General features: G+C 46.4%; 1 protein-coding gene across 1 annotated transcript in view; it reads right to left on the minus strand.

Annotated features, from left to right (window-relative positions):
• LOC142583547 (transmembrane protease serine 9-like) overlaps positions 1 to 24194 on the minus strand; it is a 57256-nt gene that overhangs the window by 19421 nt on the left and 13641 nt on the right. Inside the window, exons 5-7 of the mRNA XM_075694034.1 lie at positions 23250 to 23326; positions 21088 to 21633; positions 20081 to 20236 (exon numbers count right to left, since the gene is read on the minus strand). Of these exons, the coding sequence (XP_075550149.1) occupies positions 20081 to 20236; positions 21088 to 21633; positions 23250 to 23326 (779 nt within the window). The remainder of the gene's footprint in view (positions 1 to 20080; positions 20237 to 21087; positions 21634 to 23249; positions 23327 to 24194) is intronic.

Raw genomic sequence — 24194 nt, forward strand, 5'->3', positions numbered from 1 at the left:
AGACTCCACCTGAATCGCACGCCTTTTTATGTCAGCAGTGCGAAGCTTGCTGCGGGAATCGACGTATTTTAATTGGCAGAAGGTTGTCTGTCAAAGAGAGAGAGAGAGGGCTCTTTATTGGAAAAACAGAGAATTTTGCCGGCGCGTATATAACTGCTGGCATGCTACTCTGTATAGGGATGGGGATGGGATTAAAAGATTCCAGAAAAGAGTTCGAGAAAAAAAGGATAAAAGTAAATATGAAATGTCCGAGTGGACCTGATACTAATATTTACAGGTGACATGGCGGGTAAACTTAAGCTTTTGTATAGGAAGGATGCAAAAATACCATGTCCTCGCCAACAACAAATGTTAACGAAAAGAGTGGAGAAAAAAAGTCTTCCGTATTACAACCTGTTCATGTTGATCGTGTGCCTATTTGGTATCGAAGCAAGAAAAAGAAAAAAAGAAAACGAGAGGACAATAGTAACATTGCAGCCTATAGCAACAGAGTAGTGAGTGTAGGATTTCTGCAACGTCCAGTCGGCTTGGGCGTGCCGCCAACTACATTTAGCCATTTCGCAACTTGAGAGAGAGAGAGAGAGAGAGAGAGAGAGAGAGAGAGAGAGAGAGAGAGAGAGAGAGAGAGAGAGAGAGAGAGAGAGAGAGAGAGAGAGAGAGAGAGAGAGAGAGCTTGTTTTGCCAAGGACTGCAGCAAAGGTGTGTTAAGTGCCTGCATAATTATAATTCTTTCAACTCGTGCTTTAGCATTAACGCCACCTTCCTGCCGAATTCACGCATGATCGTCGACGGGCCATAGGGATTTCCAAATAAACACGTATAGCGCTTTGCTTGAAAAACTTTTAACGGTGAGAAACAGAGGCTAGACCTTTGAAGCATCAAAACGCATGCATCACAGATCGGCAAGACTTTTACTAGACCCCGACAGTAAAAAGGCCCGTTGAATAGAGAAATAAACACCCCTGAAAGGAACTCAAGAATGTTAATAATTCTCGCCCAAAGAACGCGAGCCTCGTCTTTAATAAAGTGAATTTCGAAGCCTGCTGAAACACCAACACTGACAAACAATCTTACGAAAATAATTTGCGAGAATCTGGTCAATGATTAAGAGAGTGCGTGGTTATTCCAGCGCGCCGTCCAGCAAGTTGAAAAGGTAAACAAATGGACAAGAAAGAAATAAAGAAAGAAAGAGGTAGACGGGCTTGTCTTGGACAACAGAATACGGCGTACGGGATGCGAAGCCGGTGTTGTTAGACATGGACGTGACGGCTGATGCATTTGACCAAGTCGAGTGGCTCGAAGGTACTTAAAGTGAGTGGCACGCGGCGTTTGTCCTTATCTTCCACCTTTACGCTTTGCAGGACGCAACGATTCAACGGAACACCTATAGGCGTCCTTGTCGCGAATCCTAGACATTTCTTTTGTCTGCGTATACAGACCCCTTGGCAGTCCATCTGATTGACCCTCCTTTTTTAGTTGTCCTTTCCAGTGCCCGCCTCGCTTTCAGTCATCCGTCGCAACTTTCAAGAACAATGTCGAGGCGCGTTTTCCCCTTCTGTTCCTTTCATGTAGTTTTCACTGCTTCGAATATATCACGTGCTACGTCTAGCAGCATTCAGCACGGCTTCCGCAGAGCCATCTCATGTCCTTGACTCCGGTGGTCCATGGGGGAGGGGGGTCAAGACATCGTCTTTCGCAAGAAAGCGCTTCACGTCTGCTGCCGCATTAGTCTTCTCGCCGAGAGCCGCCATGGACGCGCGATGTAGCCAGCAACGTAGTTTATCATCGCTTCCTGGAAGGCGCGCAAGCGTTTTCGTTCGCCGGCGGCACGGGATCGATCTGTGCTATTACTTTACCTGGAAGGCAAGGATTGGTTGTCAACAGACCGAGGCGGCACTGATTGGCCTTATTGATGAGTGCTTGTCTGTTTCTAAGTATCTCCGTCATCCACGATCGTAATGGAACCTTCGTTTTTGCGCAAGAAACACGAACTCGAGCCGGATGTAAATAACACGCACGAAATCGGTGCTTGTTAAAGCGATGAGAGCAAGCAATGCTACCTGTCTGAACGAATCGAGTAATCAATAACACACTTCGCATGCGAAGTAGCGATAGTCTCAAAAGAAGATAGAACATTTTCCCCTCTGTACGCTTTGTGGTTTAATGAATTGACAAGTTAAGCCATTTCCATTTGGAACGCAGTGTATATGTCGTCGTCATCGGCAATACCTGAGGCTCTCACGAATCCATCTACGCGAAGACCACGATGGCAACTATCGCTCAATGAAGAAAACAATGTATCGCATCTGTGACGCCTTTCGACATCTTAGTGTACAATAAACTTCCTCTCAGGTGCAATGTTTCCGAGATAGATTCCGAAAAATTATCCCATTTCTCAAGTACTTGAAATGCAAATTTCGCAATCTGTGCACGCACGAGGTGGAGAGAAAGCCGATGGACTAAACGACATATCTTGCTCGTAAAGGCGGATTATAGAAAAAGGATTAAAATATCATTACGTGCCAGTTTTAATCCACATTATCTGGCAAGCTCGCTTCTGCTATACTTCTAACATCGCCCTTAGTTTTTAATTCTTTTCGGAAGCAGCGGAACCAATGCGGTATAATTGAAACTATGGGTGAAAGTGCCTTCAAATTGAGGGAACACAGATATCGACCAGGATTTTAGCGCGAACAACGTGATGTTACTCCGATCACTGTGAAAAATGAAAACCAAGACAATCGGAGCAAAAGGGAATAGGCTTGGGCATATTGGTTATTCATCGTGATACAAGTAACAGAGCACAGTAAGGACGAGGGACAAGTCGGGACAGGACAAGCGCTAACTTTCAACAAGGATTTTATTGCGGATCCTGAGAATATGTATACACCCATCCGAATCCGCAGAGACGACAAAGGTACACTGCCACGTGTAGACGATGTCACAAATTCGAGTTCGAGCTATTTTATTTTGATAAAGCCACTGACTGGCCGCCAGGGGCATTATATATATATATATATATATATATATATATATATATATATATATATATATATATATATATATATATATAAGAGCTCGAATTTGTGATATATCGGCACGTGTCAGTGTACCTTCCTCCTCCCTCCTCTCTGCGGATGGGCGTATATATATTCACAGGATCCGCAATAAAATCCTTGGTGAAAGTTAGCGCTTGCCCTGTCTCGACTTGTCCCTCTTCCTTACTGCGCTATATTACTGGTATCACGATCGGAGCAAGACACGATAAGGCCGTTATGAGTGATCCGCTGCGTTCATTTTAGTTTAGCGAAGGCATACGCGAACAGACAACCCCGCACTGCTGGTTGTCTCGTAGATATTCCTTGGATTAGTCACCAGCAGTGCGGGGAATATCGAACAGCACAACAAGTTTGGCAAATAAAAGGGGTTCGAAGTTGTAAGAGGGGTATCCGAAAAAAGAACAGCCTTCCGCCGAGTACTAGTTTTCCATCTGAAGTCACTGACCGCGGATGCCGAACTGGTATTTAAGACAGGCAAGGAACAGCACACCGACGGATGCAGGCTTCCTCCGGTGTAAGGGAGACAAAGTCTTCAGGCCCAAAACAAAACTTGTCGAACTCGTGCGCGGAGCGGACGCCGATTCGAAACACGTGAGCTCTTGAGCGCGCGACAAAAATTTCTTTACCTTTGCGGTGCCGAAGTCGGATCAACCACCTTTCCACACAAAAAAGCCTTCGGCGCCCAAAATCAACCGGCCGGTTCAGGAAGGCACAATCCAAACTCGTTCTCAGCACAGTGAACCGTTTCTTGCAGGCGAATTTTTCCACTGGCGCGAACCACGTGAGGTTCACGCAGGGCTTCTTTCCTCACGAACCGAGAAGACCAAGCACAGGCGCGTGAAAAGGGTTCACGATGCGTAGGCGTTATGTGACCGGCGCTGGTGCGTCGTACGCAGGGAAAGGGGGGAGGGGGGTCACCCAGATGAAACGGGAGAGGGGATTGGGTGAACTGGTCAAGGCGCGGTCGCGGCAACCTCAACGCAACTGAGCGAGCGAGAAGTCGGCCCCAGCTAAGGCAGCCGAAAAGAACACACCGAGTCCACTCACCCGAGGGGGCTGGTCGCAGCAGAATGGCGACCCACCGGGGAAATCGGCCTCCGGCGGCGGATCGCGAGAGAGAGCGCGGCGGCGCTGCGCTCAAGGCCAACCGCCTTCGCCGCCGCCGCTGTATGCGCCAGTCAACCAGCCACTGCGCCACTCCGTAAGCGTGGGGGGTTTCCCCAAAGAGAAATTTTTATTGCCAGAACGGGGCGACACATACACGCACATCGCCCGCCGTCGACAGACCTTCGAGAAGTCGGCATCTTCTGTAGAGGGACGACAGCCGAGCACTGTTCAGCAGGACACTGGGAGGAACAACAAGACCGTGGCGTCACACGAACACGCACAGACACACGCACGCACACGAACGCACACTCGAAGACAAAGATTTGTCGCGTTATTACCTCGTGCGCAATTTATCTCGTCGCTCGTCTCCAGGTGGCGGCCGGAGCCGCGGCGACGCGGTTTTGGCCATGTTTTGGCCGCCGACGACCCGGTGACCCCCAGTGGCCGGGACAGCCGGTGCGCCAGCAGCTTGAAGAGGTAGTCCGACCCGTCGCTCTCGATGGGCACCGCTCGCCAGGCGGAAAGCAGGAACTGCGCATGCGCATCAGGCACAACCGGCATTGAGCCCAACCCCCAAAATGACAGGAGAGGGACCAACACGGCGTTTTGACGTTGAAGATATTAAGAGTCAAGTGTCGGCGTTGCGTTTGTACTTCCTGTTCCTGTTCCTGTGCGTTCCGCTGATTTCCTGTAAAAACAGTCGCCTTGCAACTTGCAAAAGGTTCTACGGTGGTTGTACGACCAAAACAACAACCCACCGATTGAAGTTGAGGATGATTAATTGAGGTTGGGAAATGTAATAGAAACAACCGTTTAAGTTGCGGAAATAGGATGTCTTATGAGAAGTACTAAGACTGCCTTCAAAGACGTTCGAATCAAGTGCCCTGCCACGTATCTGCGTGCGTCTATCATTGCATTGCTTTCCAATAAATGTGTTTCTGGCCCAAAGCTTGAGGAAAGGCCCTTCTGCTGTTGGTACACAGATTCCATGTGTAAGGAGGCCGTGCGAAAAAAAAATCACTGGCTTTCCAGAAAGCATTTGGCCGATTTCATCCCGCTTAGTCAACAGTGAATTGGCTTAATTCCTTGACAGACTTTAATGAGAAGTATACTAGCGGATGAATCAAAGATATGAGCTCGTCTTTACCTGTAGGAGAAAGAGGAGGAGGAAAAGAAGGAAGGAAATATAGGGAAATAAACATGATGCGCGTCCGGATTGCTACCCTATGCTGTGGAAGGGTGTTAAGGTATGAAAATGATGGAGAGGGAGGGAGGAACTTACTATTAATCTGAACACGCGCGGTTGTCCATCACTTCACTTCATAATCGGTCACTGAGGCCAGTCGATTTCACGAACCATAGCAATACCCGTGTCGCTTTATAAGCCTGCTACTCGTGGGACCATGGTCCAAGAATCTTTGTATCTGAAAATGGTCTGCTGAATAATCGGTTTAACACACTCCGAAGAGTGTCACGTTTTATAACATAACGAGCACAAAAACACAACGCATGATTGATCGTCTCCTTACATTTGCATGAGTCACAGATAGGCGTGTGTGACATTCCAATAAGAAGTAAAACTTGAAGGAGCACGAAGAAGACGAGAGCAGGAATCGAAAACAAACCCAAGACGAGCGCTGTTTTGTTGTGTTTGTTTCGATTCCTGTCCTGGTATTATTCGTGCTGCTTCAAGTTTTACTTAAGATGAACAAGTTCGCCCAAGTCAAGTTGTTGCTCCAATAAGAAATGAGTAGGATTTCGTGAAAGCTAACCATAACCAGAGGCGGCACAGTAAAGTTACATCACCGCGGAAGAAGTGTGATGGAATATGCAACTTCAATGTATTATCCAGCCGGTGGAGACGACTGTTCGAATCAATCTGGTTGTTCCACGAAGTTTGAGCCTTGGCTCGAGCAAGGAAACGAAGACCCCTCGCAGTGCCTATCCTTGACAATGGCGTGGGAACTGTCTGCGTTCCTTTATGGCCTGACAAAGCATCATCATCAGCAAGGTCATTACTGTCGATGCCGCAGTGCCCCGGTAGCCATTGAAAGATGGCATGTTCGTTCATGAGGGCGTGATGGAGAGCATATTTAATCTCAAATACCAGTTGTTCATGGATCTTGTGGCGTAAGGCTGAGTGCAGTCCCTGAAGGGCTCTCTTGGAGCAACAAAAAACGACCCACTTTCGAGGTCTTGCTTGTGCGATGTAATTAACAGAAGCAAGTAGGGCGGCAAGTTTTGTTGCCGTAGAGGTCGTTATGTGGGGCGCTTTGAACTTTATTGTGAATTGTAATGCCGGGATGACAACTACGCCTGTGGAGCTGGTGGCTGAGACAGATCCATTTGTGTAAATGTGCATGCTTTGTTCATATGCCTCGTTCAGTAATGACAATGTTCACTGTCGTAGAGCCATTGTTGAATGATGGGCCTTCGTAATTCCCGGAATTGTGAGGCGTCCATGTAGCTATTGTATGTACCACATGGGCAACAGTGGTTTTCCGCTGGTGAAAAGCCCCACGGAAGGCAGCTTTGATGCGTCGCAAGAACTTTTTAAAATGTGGCTGTAGGTTTTTGCGCCGTTCAAGCAGCATTGTAGTGACTGGGAACGCGACAGAGATGCCGAATGCAATATCTGAGGTTGTCAGCTGTGATGTATGTTGGAATCAAGTAGTCTCTAGCAATCAGGATTGTTGTATGAGTTGAAACGCACCGTGCTAGTCCAATACACATGCGTAGAGCCTGGCCTTGCAGACTTTCGAAGGTGGGAATGCTTGTTTTGTATGTGATCACCAATACCGGCAAGCTGTACCGTAAAACGCGTAGAAACAGTTTTCTGTACAGCTGCAGCATGGACCGTACCGACGTGCTCCAGGTTTTTTCGCACAGAAACTTCATCACATGAATAATAGAAATTAGTCGCCGCTTCAGGTAGATGCAGTGAGGGCCCCATGAAAGGTTCCTGTCTTTCTTTTTCTTTAAGAATTCAAAGAGAGAGATGTAGTCACCTTTTAATGGTGATGGCTACTGCTTTTCGCATGACAGAAAAAAACACATAAAATATATGTAGTAAGAAAATGAAAAGAAACCATGTCATAGGGCCATAAGTCTACATCACACAAACATATACACCCACGAACATATACATATATAGGTCCCTGTCAATAATCGCGGCCTGAGGTTTACAATTAGTCTATAGAAGCATGGCCCCTTGATGCCTGGTGCTGCGGCCGAAGGAACAAAGAGTGAATGAACAAGACAGAAAGGCTTATAGCAATGAGTGAGATCATTTAAAAGATTATTTTAATATGGTATCGATATTAATGTAGCAAGCTTTGTAAGCCACCCCTGCCAACCAAACGCCAAGCTTGTTTCGGTCTGCGGTGGCATGCCCTCATTTCCTTTCGCTCTATCTCAAATATAATCAAAATCCGATATCAGTGTGTCACTTCTTTCCGCATATACTGCATATACGTTCGAAGACGGATGTCTCTTGCAATAGCTATCTTGACGAGCCCTTTATCTCTCATGATTCCGTTCGCTAGACATTTGTGGCGTTAAGCGGAAATGATAAGACGAACAAGGAAATATCACTAGGCCGGAAACTGTGACAATGAGATAAAGCGACCGAAAGGGCAGTACAAATGTACTTTTTCTGCTAAGATAACATTGCCCGCTGCGGTGGCCTAGCGGCTATGGTGCTGCGCTGCTAAGCACGATGTCGCGGGGTCAAATTTCGACCGTGGCGGCAGCATTTCGATGGGGGCGAAAAACGCCGGTGTCTCAAGCATCGGGGGCACGTTAGAGATTTCCTGATGGTCAAAATTAATTAGTAGTTTCCCACTACGGCGTGCCTCATAATCAAATCATGGCCCAGAGACGATTAAGATACAATGAAAGAAAGAGGGCGATAACAGACCGCAACTGATCGAAACTCGCGGCTGACAACTCCTGTTCCGAAACTCGGGCTTGTCATACTACGGGCATGTAGACCTACAAACACGCATTATCACAGCGTGTGCAAAGCTTCTATAGTGGCAAATGTGAGCACGATGCTTGGCAACTCAACAAACAAGCACGACTCGAACATTTAAAATTCGTTCCCAGAGCACATTGATGCCCATCATCGGCCTCTGCCGTCTTGAAAACGCAGTAGCATGCCTCGCCATCAGCGTCGCCGTACCGTTTGGTGATTGCATTAAAGTGGACCCGCCTTAATTACACATTGAAGCAAATCAGTTTGAATCAAGTTGCAAGTCGAGAAAGACTTGACGAAGTCTTAACGAACGTAGTGCGGACGCGAGTGGGCTTTTGCGCGTGACATAACGAGGCAGGTTACCAATGCATTCGTTAGCATGACAGCTCACAAAACACCTGCAGGAAGCAACTTCTCAGTGCCATACGTGACAGCATCAACACGCTCGCAGCGAGGCCAAACGAATCAGTGGGTCTATGCCACCGTTCGCGGTATGTGACAGCATTCTAGGTCAACTTTTCTTTTGGGTTGCATAGTTTATTACGTTGCCTCAGAATCGCCGCGGTGTCATAGCCTATATACATACCCAAAGACAATAGCTCTCGTGACGCAGATTGTTTGCAAATTATCAACAGTTTTGCGGAACGGTTCTGTATTTCATGACAAAACCCCGAATCACGACTTGTCCGGTCAGAACAATAATTTGTTCCGTATTCCGTACTGATGAGCCTGGGAGATCGACCTCTCCTAATGAGCGGCGGTGTACGCAATACAACATTCTTGAAGACACAGCGTGAAGCTAACATTGCCGAATCCGTTCTTACTGTACGCGCCATGAACTTTTTGACAAATGATATTATCACGAATTTTTTTTAGTGTTACAAAATAATGAAATGCATGTGCAGTACTTGGAACTGAAAGTGAAGGCGAACTCCCTAAAATGTGACAAACGCCAAGATTAAGTTAGAAAAAACTGAGGCTCCCGTAAAAGATATTGCCGGCTGCAACTTTTAGTGATACTTCATTTAAGTGAAATGAAAATGTCATGAACCAGGGCCCATATTAAAAAAAAAAAAAGCTCTGACTTTTAACTGATCGCATAGCTGCCAGCCAATCACGATGTTGGACATATATTATCGAAGGCCGCCAGCCACTGGCAAAAAACACTTGCGAAAAAAAAGGAAAGGCTTTGCGAATTCGCCACCAGATATACAAGAATCGTATGTCAGCAGCGACTTGCCTTGAAATCCTAGCAGCATATAGTCGCACTTTCTATTTCTAAGGAAACTGTAGACATCCATATCATGGTGCTCATGCTTAGCCGGCTGAGTGCGTTCGAAAACTGTGCGAAGTTAGAACGCTCTCTACCAGCAAATTTTGTTCTCACGTCCGCCTTGACTGGTTTAGCCAAGGGACGCCTTGAAAGCGATAGCCCTGAGTATATTAAGCCGTGCCCGATTGACCACAACGATGCGTATTTCGTTACACAGGCGATTTTCGTCAAATGGATTGCGAGCCAACTGGCTAATAATTAGGCGCCGTGGCGCCAAGTAAGCAACGAAAAACAGGGCGCGTGAAATTACTTAATGATAAAACAGCTGATACCTAAATACCGTTATCGCAACAAATATAAGTCATCAAAAGTACACTTCCGCTAATAACACGAACCTTTCTAACCTTTCTGTGCCTACCTTCCCTAACCATTAGGTAGGCACAAAACGGCAAAGTATCGTCATCACGCGGATTTGCCTGCTTGATTGCGTGACGTACACACATGGGACATATTTTCGCCGGAGCCATGCATAAAATTTTCTTTAGTGTTAAAAAGGGTGCACGTACGTAGCGCGCGCCACGAGCGCCAGGTTCCAAGTTTTCTTGAGCTGCCATATAGAGACAGCGTTGACAGATGCCTTTTTAACTCTTATGGGCTAATAGAATTAAATGTCCTGCAGCTCAAGGTGGCGGCGCTCGGGAAGCCTAGCAGAAATTCCCTGTGCATGTTCTTAGGCCTAGTGGAAGCAAACATACGTTCGCCAAGGCATTGTGCCTTGCCGACGCTCTGTGCCAGTACTGCGCGCCGAAGCGTACTATCAGTGTCAAATGAAACGTGAACAGCGGAGCGTGTGGCCCACGCATATGTGCAAGTCCAGTGCGTGGAAAGAGGAATAAAAGAAGAAGAGAAGATAATAGAAAAGAAGATATTACAAAAAAAAGGAAAGGAGAGCGAGAAAGAAAGGGGAAAAAGGAAAGGAGAATACGGCTCTGCCTAAAGTCTTCTCTAAGACCAGTTCTCCGCAAGATGCGCGACAACGCTTTCAATGCCTTCTATGCTGAAGACGGTCTCGGCCAGTGTCCCAGGACCCTTTCCTCCGATAAAGGGTATGTGTCAAGACTATCTAGAATTCTTCAAAAGTTATTTCCTGGGTGCACTGAAGCGGGGACACTCACACAGAAGGCAGACCATTGTTTCCTCGCACCCACAGTTATCGCATGGAGGGCTGTTGGTCATTCCGATCCGAAATGAGTAAGCACTCGTGAAGGCCACGTCACGCCACAAGCGGCACAAAAGTGTCTTCTCAGCTCTAGATAGCCCTGACGGAAGACGTAACCGTAGATTCGGATGCAAGTTGTGGAAACGATCATTGGTAAATTAAGTCTAGTTCCACTTTGAAAGTGTCAGTTCGCGTGCGAGTGAATGAAGCCTTGTAACTATGTCTGTTCTGTACAACAGAATAGCTACACAGCGGAGGCCATCATGAGCAGATCGGGCAGCCTCATCGTTTTCGTAGATACTGAAATGGCCTAGTATCCACTGACAGAACGTTTCGCAGACATGCCGTAATGTTCAATAAACTCCAAGCGAGCACAACCGTGCGGAACGTTTCAATGTTAATTCAGATTAATTAGGAGTTAACTGCTATAGCGTGACAATATAGCTATGTAGCAATATAACGTCAGGCCGTTTAACAGCTAAAGTACCTCTCCAGTCTTCTCAGATTTGTCGGGCCTGAAAGTGAAGCTAAAATGAAGACTTCGCCAGAAGTGAATAGATGCTGCTCTGCTGAACTGTGCATAGGGAAGCATTGTTGCAGACAGCTTTAAACTCCATCTCGAAAAAACCAGGAATGTTTCTTTCTTCGAGCAAAACGATTTCCCCGCTCTTATGTATATTCTTGTAGCTCCTGAGATGAAGCTTCATTCTACTTGATATTTTCGAATCGGCAGCTCCAATAGAACATGAATTTGTCTACATTACACTGCGGGCAGCAGAACTTACGCAAGAGACAGAGCTTCACAATTATGTGTAACACTTCCTTTTCATGCCGTAGGCAAACTAACGCAATAAAAAAAGCCTTAATCGCTCTTGATGTCGCAAAAACAAGGACTCGAGGTTTCGCGGTTGCTGGTAATCACCGCTCACCTTTGCTATTCTCGCTCCTTTGAAGCATTCAGGACGGAACACATCCTTCTTGTGAAAAACCCAAGAGAGGTCGTGGTCCTGCCCGGGTCACTCTTGACATGAACCTGAACGTCATCGCTGGACGATGCACCTAAAGCAACGGCTATTGCACAGGAGAGAGCAAACTGTTTTTCAGTTTACAGTACTAGTTCTCCAAGCGTAACAGATGGAATTCGTCGGTAGTCAGCCGGGGAGGAAATATCTTTTACATCCTTCATGAGCGAAAGCCGATGCTCAATTGTCCTTATGTATAGTGCGCGACCTTAACTGTACTCACTGGTAAGGCAAGAAAGTTTCTCGCCCTCATCTACGGCAACCTCGTAGATGGCGTAGGCCCTCGTCGGGGCGCGCGAGCGCCAAACTGCTGGCACAAATAAAGTTTGCTCTAATCCAATCCAATCGCCCTCATTCCGGACGCAACGTTGTTGGGAAGCCTCGCAGTTGATGCATTCTTTTGATGCAGCTTTCAAAAATGCAGTTGACACTGTGGTGTCGACGCTGAATAGTCTCATGGGCGGAGACTGGGGCAGGCATATTCTTTTTACGATGGAGCTGCATGCAGCGGGCAGTAGCAGGGTGTTCTTTAGCTGTTGTCATTCGTGTATACATACGACAGTCAACATGAGTGTCTTCGATGCAGATGACTGAGGACAGCCTTGGAAATCCCTCAAATGGTTTCATTGACCACTATACGGTTAGAATCTTGAAGTCTTACTTTGCTGATACAAGTCTCTCTCTTTTGCAGCATTACTGCCCAGAATACCTCAGCCGGCCGAGTTCGCTTTTTATCTTGACTTTTCTTACGTTACTTCCTGCCGCCCAATTTCTGACTTTTGTGGGCACGCGCCATAAATCAGGTTCATCATCATCGTCATCTGCATCATCGTTGTGCATCCTTTCAACGAGGCCTTTAAAAAACATTCTGTCCTTAAATATTACCCACTGTTAATGTCGGAGCGGGTTGGTGTACACCTTGCTTCAGCGAATGTGGGCAAATTCGAGCTGCAGTATGTACGACCTATTTCAGATGACTAGCTTTTATGTTTCATTGCCTTTTTCCCGGCCGATCAAAGCCGAATCTCTGCGCTACAATTTTTCTTCTCGAGAGGTGACTTTAGAAGCTACGGTGTTACAATGGAGGAAAATACAACCTCCAGAACCTTTGTCACCCAGCCTTGCGTAAGAGATATACAGTGTTGCAAATTACACCGTTCACATCTCATAATATTCAAAGCTACGGGGTTCAAAATCGTGCAAGGGTATAAAGTTGTGTTTAAATCGATCAAGCGTTCTCGGCATATAGGCTGCGGTCGCCGACGCAGCCAGTAAGAAAATGATGGCACGATCTTTTCAGAGGAGAAAAAAAATTCTGAAGTGCCGCTTGCCAACTTACATAGCGGTGTGCCTACGCCTTGGAAATAATATTAGGTAATTATGAATATATCGCATATTTAACTGTCATAATAGTTTCTTGCAGTGGCCCATGCATATGACTCAGACCGAATTACATGGTCTTTTATATTGTTACAAAAGCACCAGAGAGCTTGCGTTGGGAATCGACGTAATTCAACTGGAACAAACTTGAATTTGAAGCAGTGCCGCGTTTTTGTATACAAACCTAAAAAATTGCAGGAAAAAGTAGAATCTTCAGTATTAGAACCTGTACATAACGGCCATGTGCATACCGGATCTCAAAGAACGAAAAAAAGAAGAAAATGAAAAGTGTGTGTGTGTGTGCGTGTGCGTGTGCGTGCGTGCGTGTGTGTGTGTGTGTGTGTGTGTGTGTGTGTGTGTGTGTGTGTGTGTGTGTGTGTGTGTGTGTGTGTGTGTGTGTGTGTGTGTGTGTGTGTGTGTGTGTGTGTGTGTGTGTGTGTGTGTGTGTGTGTGTGTGTGTGTGTGTGTTTTGCCAAGTTGTAGACGATGAAAAACTTGTGACTGCTGAATTAAAATTCTCACAAAGCATTCCTGAGAATTAATGCCTTGTTGCCGTATTCACGCCCGCTCGTTGCCTGACATGTGGATTTCCAAATAAACGCGTCGCTTTTTTCTCTTGAGAAATTGTAATGGTGACAGACGAGGCTAGGTTTTTAAAACGTCGAGGCATTTGCATATTAGTGAAAGACAAGACTTTTACAAGACTTTGACAGTAATGAGGCTTGTTGAGTCGATGAATAAACGCCCCGGAAAATAACGTAGGAATGTTAGCCACCCTAAGAAAGAGGGCGATTTTTGTAATTACCAGAATAAATTTCGAAACTACTTTTGCAAATTATCGAAGCACTAAGAAATAACTTACGAGAGTAATTTTTGAAAATTCTAGTTGATATCCAAGAAAGTGCGAGGGTATTCGAGCGCGCCATTGCGTTAGTCATTATCTTCCATCTTTATGCTTTGCAGGGTGTGACGATGCACCACACCCTCGCGTCTTTGTCACGAGTCCTATACATGTCTTTTGTCTGCGCACACAGCGCTTGGAAGTCTCTGTGATTCACCGTCCTTTTGTGGTTGTCCTTGCTAGTCTCCGCTTCTCTTTATCTCATCCGTCTCAACATTCAAGAACAATGCCAAGGCGCGTTTTCCTTTTTTTTGTTCCTTTCATTTAGTTTTCGCTGTTTGAAAGACGGTACAAGTTCTGGTTTGCTGCGCCCAGCACAGCTTTAGTAAAGTCATCTCACGTCCTTGACTCCGGCGGTTCAGGGCCACGAAGGGGGTGGAGAAGGGGGAGGTGTCAAGACATCGCCTTACGTCTGCTGGCAAATTTAGTCTTCTCGCCGACAACCGCGACGGACGCCGCGATGCCGCCAGCAACGTAGTTTATGATCGCTTCCTGGTAGGTGCGCAAGCGTTCGCATTCGCCGGCAGCTCGGGAACGATCTGTGCTATTACTTTACCGAACGGCAAGGATTGCTTGTCAACAGACAGAGTAGGCTCTTGCTGGCCTTATTGATGAATGGTTGTCTGTTTATAAGTGTATCCGCCTTCCGCGGTTGTAATGGAACCTTCGGTTTTACGCAAAAAAAGAAAGAAGCAAGGTCGAACCGAATGCACTGCTCTGCAATATATATAATACGAATGAAATCGGTGTGACTAAAGCGACAAAAGCAAGAATTGCTACCTGTCTGAACGATCAAGTAATTAACGACTGCCATCGCATCCGAAATAGTGATAGTTTCGAAATGAGCTGGAACACGCGCTTCCGCACGTATTTTGCCTGGTGAATCGACAGAGTGAGCCATTCTCATTTCGAACGCTGTGTGTTGGTCGACGTCGATGATGAGATTGGAGGCTATCACGAATCGACCTCCACAAAGGCCACGGTGGCAGCTTTCAGTCGTTGAAGAAAATTTATCGCATCTCTGATGCCGTTTCACCATCTTGGTGAACAATAAACTTCTATTCAGGTGGAAAGCTTCCGAGATAGATCCCGATAGCTCAATCAAGTTCTGAAGTACCCAAAAGCCAAATTTTGAAATCTGTGCCCGTATGAGATGAAGAGGAAGCTTACGGATTAAACGACATGTGTTGCTCGTATAATTGTGGAATATAGAAAAAAGAATAAAGCATCAGTATGTGCCAGCTGTAATCAGCATTCATTGGCAAGCTCGCCTCTCACTACCTGGAATTTCACCTTTCACTGTTAATTCTTCCCGGTAGCAGCGACAACAATAGGGTATAATTGAAACTATGGGTGAAAGTGTCTTTAAATTGAGAGCAAACAAATATCGACCAGGATTTTAGCGTGAGCGACAAGATAGTTATTCCGATCACTGCGCATTATGGAAACTGAGAGAATCACTGCAAGTTACTATGAGCCATGTACGTGGCCCACTACGTCTAGTTCAGCTTAACGAAGTCATACGCGAATAAACAACCCCGCGCTGCTTGCCAACTCGTAGATATGTCCTTGATTAGCCATGGTCAGTGGAGTCCTGGAATGAGAACACCACCCACTCGACCTCAAGAGCAACTACCTCGATGGTCCGAATAAATGTTTTCTCTCTCTCTCTCCTTGATTAGTCACCCGCAGTGTGTGAATATCGAACAGCAAAACATGTTTGGGAGATAAAAAGAGTTTCACGATGCGTAGGTGTTATGTGACCGCCGCTTGTGTGCCCTATGCGGAAGATGACCCAGGGAAAAGGAAGAGAGAATGGGGGGAAGAACACACCGAGTTCACTCACCCCTGGGGGCTAGTCGCAGCATAATGGCAACCCAACGGGTAAATCAGCCTCCGGTGGGGGAGGTGGCAAGAGACGCCCCAGCGCTGCGCTAAAGGCCGACGGCCTTCGCCGCCGCTTCATTCGCCAGTCACACACATGCGCATACACATATTTTGTTGCTCTCGATGGGCAGCGTGCACCAGGCGATGTGCGTGCCCGCCGCACCCGGTAATGAGCGCAATCCCGAACACCAAAGGACAGGAAGAAACACGCTTTGATGTTGGTAATAATAATTGCGTAAGATGTCGGTGCTGCGCTTGTAGTTCGTGTTTCTGTTCCTGCACGTTCCGCTGACTTCCTCTAAAAACCATCACCTCAGAACTCGCAAAACTTTCCAAATTTGTACAAACTAAAGGCGTCGATTAAGTCCGAGGCGCGTTGATTGAAGACGGGAAATCGCAATAGAAATAACCGTCCAGCTGCGGAAGTAAGATAAGACAAAAGAAAAGGAACATTTGTTGTATGTTTCTAGCTCACGTGAATTTCACAAATACCTTTGAATAGCTGTAAGTACAATTATTATGCATCTCGGTACTCGTACAGTGATTAGAGACGGTGCGTGAGCGCGTGTATAATTCAGGAAAGCGTACTAGACCCTGTTACGGTCTCATATACGGGCCGCGCAAGGGCCGCGAAAGAAAAGCCCTAATCGCCACTACGTCAGAAGCAGCTCTTAATGGCCGCCGGTGCAGTTTTTAGACGTGTGTGCGCTCGTAGTTTGACCGGAGACGCCGCGTGTGCGCGTCTATAATTAAGGAACACGTGCTATGTCTCGTGACAATGGCTCCTTTCCACGCTTAGTATGCTGTACCGCATTACATAGCTGTGCAGCGGCAAAGCCAAAGTAAGAAAGCCGGTTAAAATGCAACGCATATTAGAGCTTTGCCTCATGCATACTCCTCAACGCATGTCATGATATAAAGTGAACAAAGTTGGGCCTACATTCTACACTGCCTATGCCCAAGTGGCTTGGATTTATATGCGATTTCGGCTAGCTATTGTAGTATATAGTTCCCTATATAGATTCCTAGTGCATAGTGACAGCTATGATGCGGTTTTTTGAAGACAACTTCAGCTTAGCTGACCTTACATGGGTAAGGCGTATCTGGGATCTATTTATCTTGTAACCACTCCCAGGAGAGAAAACGGCCCTTTTGTGACCTTAGAGCGTCATAGCGAGTCACAAGAGTATGAGAATGTAGCTGTCAACGGTAGAAGAAGCGAGATTTTGTCGCGAGGTTGGTAAAAGAAACGGTACGGGTGTAATCAGCGCGAATAAAGCAAAAAAAAATTAGGCATAATGCACCAAGTACTCCTGTAAAGCGTGCACCGCCGTAGACATAGACAAGTTGAGACAAAGCCAACGTATAGCATACTTTTGGGAAATTCAGCGTGTTCGCTTTAACTAAGCAGAGCTCGCGCGAAGCAATGGTGTCTGAAAGGAACCTTCGGTGGTGCCTACAAGAAGCATGAGTTTAATCTCAAGGTATGTAAAATTAATGGCAAGGGTGTTTTAGCGCCAATATAGTCGAACACTAACCACACTGTACAATAAGATGCGCAGTCTCCGGGTTCCGCCCACCTGGAATTCAGGTAAAAAAGAAAAAAAAAGTCCACCTTAAGAAGGTCGACATAATTGCGCGTTAAGTACGATAGGAATAACGTAAGGAATGAGTGAATAATGAACATGAAAAAAGACAAAAATATACAGAAAATGAACATTTGATCATTGGATCATTTGATCCACCATGTATGTCAACCTTGTCTTCTTTAGCGTCGACACTGGGTAGCCATATTCTTCTTTCTTTTTGTGGTGGAGTTGGGGCAGCTTTACGGGATGTTTATGGCGCCCGTACAACTGTGAGAATTGGTCGGAACTCAGGTGTTTCCCGGACAAATTGGGAGAGCTGGCATTTATTGGATGGGACTAACAGCAACTATCACAGGGCAAGAAAATGTTGAAACAGCTTGACGAATGGCCATCCTACTGATGGAATCCAAATTCCATGTTACCATGCGAAAAAAAATCACTGTCTTTTCGCTAAACACTTTGTCAATCTCATTCGACTTAGTCTGCTGTGCATTGGCTTAGCTCCATGGCAGGCTCTAATGGAAAATACTAATACAAGCGTCTGAAACGCAGATGTGCGCTCGATCCCGCCTCTAGTTTGCAATTAAACTCCAAAAGCATACCTCCTTGATGCCCCGCGTTGTGACCGAAGGAATCAAGAGCAAATTAAGAAAGAACAAAGGCTTATACCAATAAATGAACTTGTTTAAAACATTATTTTTATATGGTGCTGATATTGAATTCGTAATTTACCAATCTTTGTACTCTGCCCGTGGTAACCAAATTGCAACGTCCGTTCGGTCTGCTGTGGCATGTCCTCATTTCCTCTTGCTCTATCGGAAATCTTATGAAAAAGTTAATATCAATGTGCCACTTCTTTCTGCCATAATTTCTATACCTTCCGTGACTGATTTCCTTTGCATTAACTATCTTGACAAGCCTTTTATCGCTCCCGATTCTGTGCGCGACATTCATGGCGTTAAGCACGATTGAAGTAATAGGAAATGACACTGGGCCGGTAAATCTGACGAGATATAACGACCCAACTTTCGTGCACTGCAAATATATATATATATTTTTGAATTGGGATAACATAAGAACAGGGTGAAAAAAAAAGAAAAACGCACGTGGTCGAGACACCTTCATGCTGACAAGAGTCTGTTCCTTGTCTAGGCCTTATCATACTACATACATTCTGATCTACAAACGCTCGTCATCACAGCTTACATGAAGCTACTTGTTCCAATGTGAGCATGACACTTGATAACGGAACGAACAAGCCCGACTCGAAGCTTTAAAGTTTGTTCACAGAGCATATTGGCGCCCATGATCGGTCGCTGTCTTCTTGAAAACTCAGTACACCAGTTGGCGATTGCGTTAGACTGGACCAGCCTTAATTACATAGTAGATCAACTGAGTGTTTAAACCACATTTCAAGGTTAGCAACATGTGCCGACGCGTTGCCAAATGCAGTGCGGCGCAAGCGGGCTCCTGCGCTTGATATAACGAAGCAACTTAGTACCTTAATATACCAATACCAATATCAACCTAATGCCTTAATAACTTAATATACCAACGCATTCACTAGCAACTTCACTGCTTACACTAACTTGAAAGTTGGACACGAATTTCGACGTGAAGCTGGACACGAAACTAGACTAGCTTTCGTAGCGTCCCTGCTCGTTTGTAACTGTCAGAAGTGCAGTTGCCAGATAATTAAGGCAATTAAGGTGCCTAGTGTGCCTTTGCCCAGTGAGGACTTTGGGATTTGGCGATGATCGATCAGTTTGCCGGGAGGTGTCATCACTTGTTGCGGAAAGGACCAACGTCACGGCAGTACAGAAAACTCCCACAGCGAACACTTTCTCGCTGCCGTACGTGACAGCGTTAACGTACTCGAGGCAAAGTCTAAAAAGTCAGCGCGTCTCTTTAGCTGCTTGCAGCTAAATAACTAGCCTTGCAGCTTAAGAAATGTATGGAAAGTGTGCTCGGCTAAGTGTATTGCAAATTAATCTACCAAGGGCGTCTGTTGAATTGCGCAACTTACATCTGTAGTAGCGTGGCATACTCTCATGAAGTGTACTTTAAATTTCTCTCCAGTAGCGGCAGTTCAATAGTGAGTCCATAAGAAAATGCAAAAAAATCAGGTCGGTAGGTGCGAACGTTGGCAGCTTGGGGCAATGCGTCAAAGCGTGCATTGCCATACGTTGAATTGCGGAACATGGGGACATAAATGAATATGTCGCAGTGTCCATCAGAAAGTATAGTGCTATTTAATGGCGTCGTACTAAGTGCTTCTCAGTTCTGACTGGTGTTTCAGTGAAACTTATGATGTCCCAAGACACTCAGTAAGAGGATTTGAACGCTGCTGGCTTCAACCTCCCAAACGCAAAGCGCTTCCCCATACAATTGACCGGGAAGTTAATTTGCGGATTTTAGTTATAGAACGAGTCGTTTAGTTATAGAACGAGCCCGTACGTAAATGTGTCGCCGGAAAGTGACAACTTTGTCTCTAATGCACTGTTTTTAAGGATAACTTAGTCATCGTTGGAACACTCGGCATTCTGTGTTGAACCAGTACGAGAGGGGACCGCGTGCAAGACACTTCAGGATCTCGAGATTGGCACCGAGGCTGGAGCGGTGACGCTGCGGGTTTATTTACAGGGGGCACCCTCGGCGGGGCATTTAGACGAGCCTCTCCTGGATCCAGTCGAGGTACTTGGCAACTCGCGCGTAGACTCCCGGGTAGCCGGGTTCCGCACAGCGGCGTCCAAAAGATGTGATGCCGACGATGGTGAACCGCTGTTGCTTGTCCAGCAACATTAGCGGTCCGCCGGAATCGCCCTGCATAGAGATAATGTTATCAGTACTGCCCAGCGCAACAGTGTTCCATGTGTATCAGAGTGAGCTACTGTGCCAATGCTGTGTGCTCTGAGTATCTGTATAGCATGTAAACACACCCTTCATGGGTGTTAGTGAGCATTTATTCGTGATTGCCCTCAACACCTGCTAGGTTGACAGGTGTTGGCTACTGCCCTTGGCCTTCTGAATACTTTCTTTTTTTACCAATAATGCGTGGTTGTTTCAAGGCTGTCGCTACCCTTGTCGGCGACCCTGGCGTCGGGGCATTCTAAACGACATGCGGTGGCAATGCATACTGCGAACAAGGCCGGCACTAAGTGGGAGAAATCGCTTGCTCTGTATATGGCATCTCGTACTTTTGTGTGCTAGAGCTCTGCTTCCTCCAATTCAGTATTGAAAAAAGGGCATGGTGTAGCCCTGTTTTCTGTTCACACTACATCAACTCTTTTCATTTATTTAGTCACCTTATTCTTAAAATATTGCCCCTTAATTATCCACTGATTCGGTGAAAACGGGTTGTTCAAGCTTGAGTCACAGAATACGCCTCGAGTGCGCGAAAAACAGTAACGATAAATGCAAAGATTCCTATTAAAATGAAAGTCGTGAAGTTAGAAACCATTGTCGACACATTAACGGGCAAACGAAGACGCCGACAATCAAGCCACGTTTACTATGCCATTGGCGTCACTGTGTTCTTTGCTACCGAGACGCCGATTCACTTAAAGGGCGACACCGCTTTTAGTTTACAGCGTACTTTCGTTATCTAGGGAATATTGGTAGGTGACGGCTACGGTGGTTATAAGTACATCGTACACATATTGAGATATACGCACCCTGCAGGCATCCTTGTCGCCTTTCAGGCTGCCCGCGCAGAGGTAGTGGTCCGTGAAAGTGATGCTCGTGCGCTTGAAGGACTCCTTGCAGGTGTCCAGCGTCTGGATCGGGATGCGGGTGTCCTGCAGCGAGGCGCTCGACGGGCCGCCGTAGTAGAGCTCGCCCCATCCCGCGATGTTGGCGCTGCGGCTCTCGTACTGGTCGTCGCGCAGGGAGCCGTACGGCAGGCAGACGAGCGCTATGTCCTTGTTCAGGGGCACCGGCCTCCGTAGCGTGAGCACGGCCACGTCGTTCAGGTAGGTGCGCGGGTTGAACTGCGCGTGGCGCTCGATGCGCACCACCGGTTCGTCCACCGGGTTGGCGCCGTCGTCGTTGCTCAGGTAGTCGTGCTCGCCCAGCCGCGCCACGAACGCGTCCGGAGTGAGCGACCGGTTGCCGCTGAAGGTGCAGTGCGCGGCCGTGAGCACATGTCGGGGCGTGACCAGCGCGCCGCCGCACAGCGGGGAGCGGACGCCGTTGCCGTGCACGTCGATGAACAGCAGCGCCTGCGTGCGCGCCGTATACGGCTCTCGTGACGTCGGGCGACAGTAAGACAGAAACTCAGTCCTTCGAGTACTAACCACGGAGAATCAAAGGATTTCATTGAAGTACTCAGTCCTTCAAGTACTAACCACGGAGAATCAAAGGATTTCATTTAAGTTTGGTTAAATGCCAACCTCGTTCAATTAGTAAAGGAACGAACATGCCTTGCCGGCATCAGTGGTGATATCTTGAATGTTATCTAACGACTAATTTCAGGACATTCTCATCCATCACCTACTTTCGAGAAATTAGTGATCGCGAAGTTATATCCATGCTGGTTTTTCCGCTTACCCTGTACGCCGCAGAAAACGTAAACAAACAGACAATTGTTCTCTTTGATAAAGGTAACTACGGCGCAATTAGCAACGAGCTGAGTGATTGTTTCTCTATATTTGAAGCTCAATATACAGCATGGCTCCCCAGGAGAGCTGGGAGATATTCGGACCCAAGATGTAGGACTTGGCTAACAAACTCATTCCTAAAATTATGTTTTCATGATAACCACCAAAAGACGTGGTGCACTAAGACGTTAAAGAGATTAAAAGAAAGAAAAAAAGCGCTTTGTTTCGTACTGCTAAGCAGAGAGGCTCGCCTAATGTGTGACAGCGGCAATACACTACCGAGAATGTTAACCTGATCGCTGCGCCAAATGCTAAGTACAGATTTTTCAACTCCGTTTTGCCAAAATTGTTAAATGACAACGGAATCAAATTTTGGAATATCATTTCACGTGCTATTGCTCTGAGTAAGGATTGTGAAAAACAATTGGGAACGTCGAAGGCACTAACACCTTTTACACTGCTTTTAGCGCACTAATTACCAGATAACACAATGCATTTTTGCCTTCGCCACCGGCTAGAATTATAGGTACTGTAGGTAATTCTTCCGTGGCCTATGCGCACAACCTGTAACTGAGTCGACGCCAAGAATTGGGATCGCCGATGTGCTCCAACCAGGTTGTGACTGCGCTTTGGTGATGACGAGGTAATCGATATCATTGTATTTTTTTGTCTGATATGCATCATAATAGCTGCTTGGAAAATAAATAACGCGAGTAGCGACCTCACAGTTCCCAGCTCATCAACACAAACTTTTCGTGGATGAACGTCACGTTACTAGCTGAATGAATTTCACGTCTTGCAGTTATCAGTGGTCATGCGGCTGGATTTAATGCAAGGGCGCCGTTTTTATTGCTAAACGTTCGTCCACTCTGAAAGAACATCATAAAGGAGTAGAGGAAGTCAACAATGAATTCAGACTTCCTTCTCATAGACGGGCACTTTGCTTGAACGAGCTAGGAAGTAGAAAGACATACGTCTTGCAAGGGGAATCGCATAAAAAACAGGGTGTTATGGCTTAAGAAGAGGTCCTTATGGATTCAGAAGTGTGACCATCCGCTGGAACTGAATGCGTTTGGTTTAGTTTTAATTTTCATTATTGGATTCTTTCTTGAAGCCTGCGCTGACGAAGAGCGTAAAAGTACGACTATCACGTTCCGTGGGCGTCTCTTTTAATTGTGCCTCATAGGAACTCGTTCATGGCATGGCGACAGGTATAAGCTTTAGATCAAGACACTTACAATCCAGGGCCATGCTCCCAGGTTCGACTCCTTGCCTCCCACGATGCGGACCAAGGCGTTGCTGGCTACGCCGCAATCTGCAAAGAGAACACGCTTCGCTCAGCTGTTGGCCTATGGCACGAACTCACGGCGATTCCCGTTCTGCCTTACGAGTGCTGCAAAGCAAGCCTTTAGGCATATGCGTTTCATGAGACAGACGCAAACAAGATGACGAAAGGACCACTGCTTGCTTGTGACGAATCGAGACAAGTAAATGGCTTCGAGGTATTAGTTAAACTACTTTCTGGTGTCGGTACGACTGCCATGCGCTGCTCGTCTGGCTACCTTTACATTTATTTGCATTAATTAGTCTTCCTTAAAACAACAAGTTCTGGTTCTACTGCATGCATGCGTCATGTTTGCACGGACAGCAGAGACGAAAACGAAATAAAAGCTACCCGGCGAATTGCTCTTGTATTCTCACTTTGTTCACGAAGTTATGTGAACCGAGGAAAAGTTAACATAGTTACTCTTACAATATAACCGACAATAATTTGGCCGTACGATCGGGAATCAGAATTGTACAACTCCGGCATAACAACGTGCAAAATGATAGTCCTTACGCTCAGCTCACCGCAGATGGTTGCTTGATTACTTGCTTTAGACTGTTGTTTGAAGCCAACTTACTCGTCCTGTCATGCTGAGCAGCTATTGCGGCTGATCGCTATGTTGTTTATGGGTAAACTGTAGATCATGGCAGGCGTGCATTGAAATGTCTCCTTTTTCGAAGATTCTCTTATGCTTAAACTAAAAGACTTGTGGCTGCACGTGCTGAAAGAACCACACCGCCGCATATGCGTGCAAGATGTATCCGCGACGCGACTATGCAGGCGTCAGGCGGTTGTGCTTCTGCGACATCTCAAGGAAGGGAACTCTCCAATGTGGCGCATACGGAGGGGATAAACG

The sequence above is a fragment of the Dermacentor variabilis genome, chromosome 5 (assembly GCF_050947875.1).
Source record: "Dermacentor variabilis isolate Ectoservices chromosome 5, ASM5094787v1, whole genome shotgun sequence".
In the NCBI taxonomy this organism is placed as follows: domain Eukaryota; kingdom Metazoa; phylum Arthropoda; class Arachnida; order Ixodida; family Ixodidae; genus Dermacentor; species Dermacentor variabilis.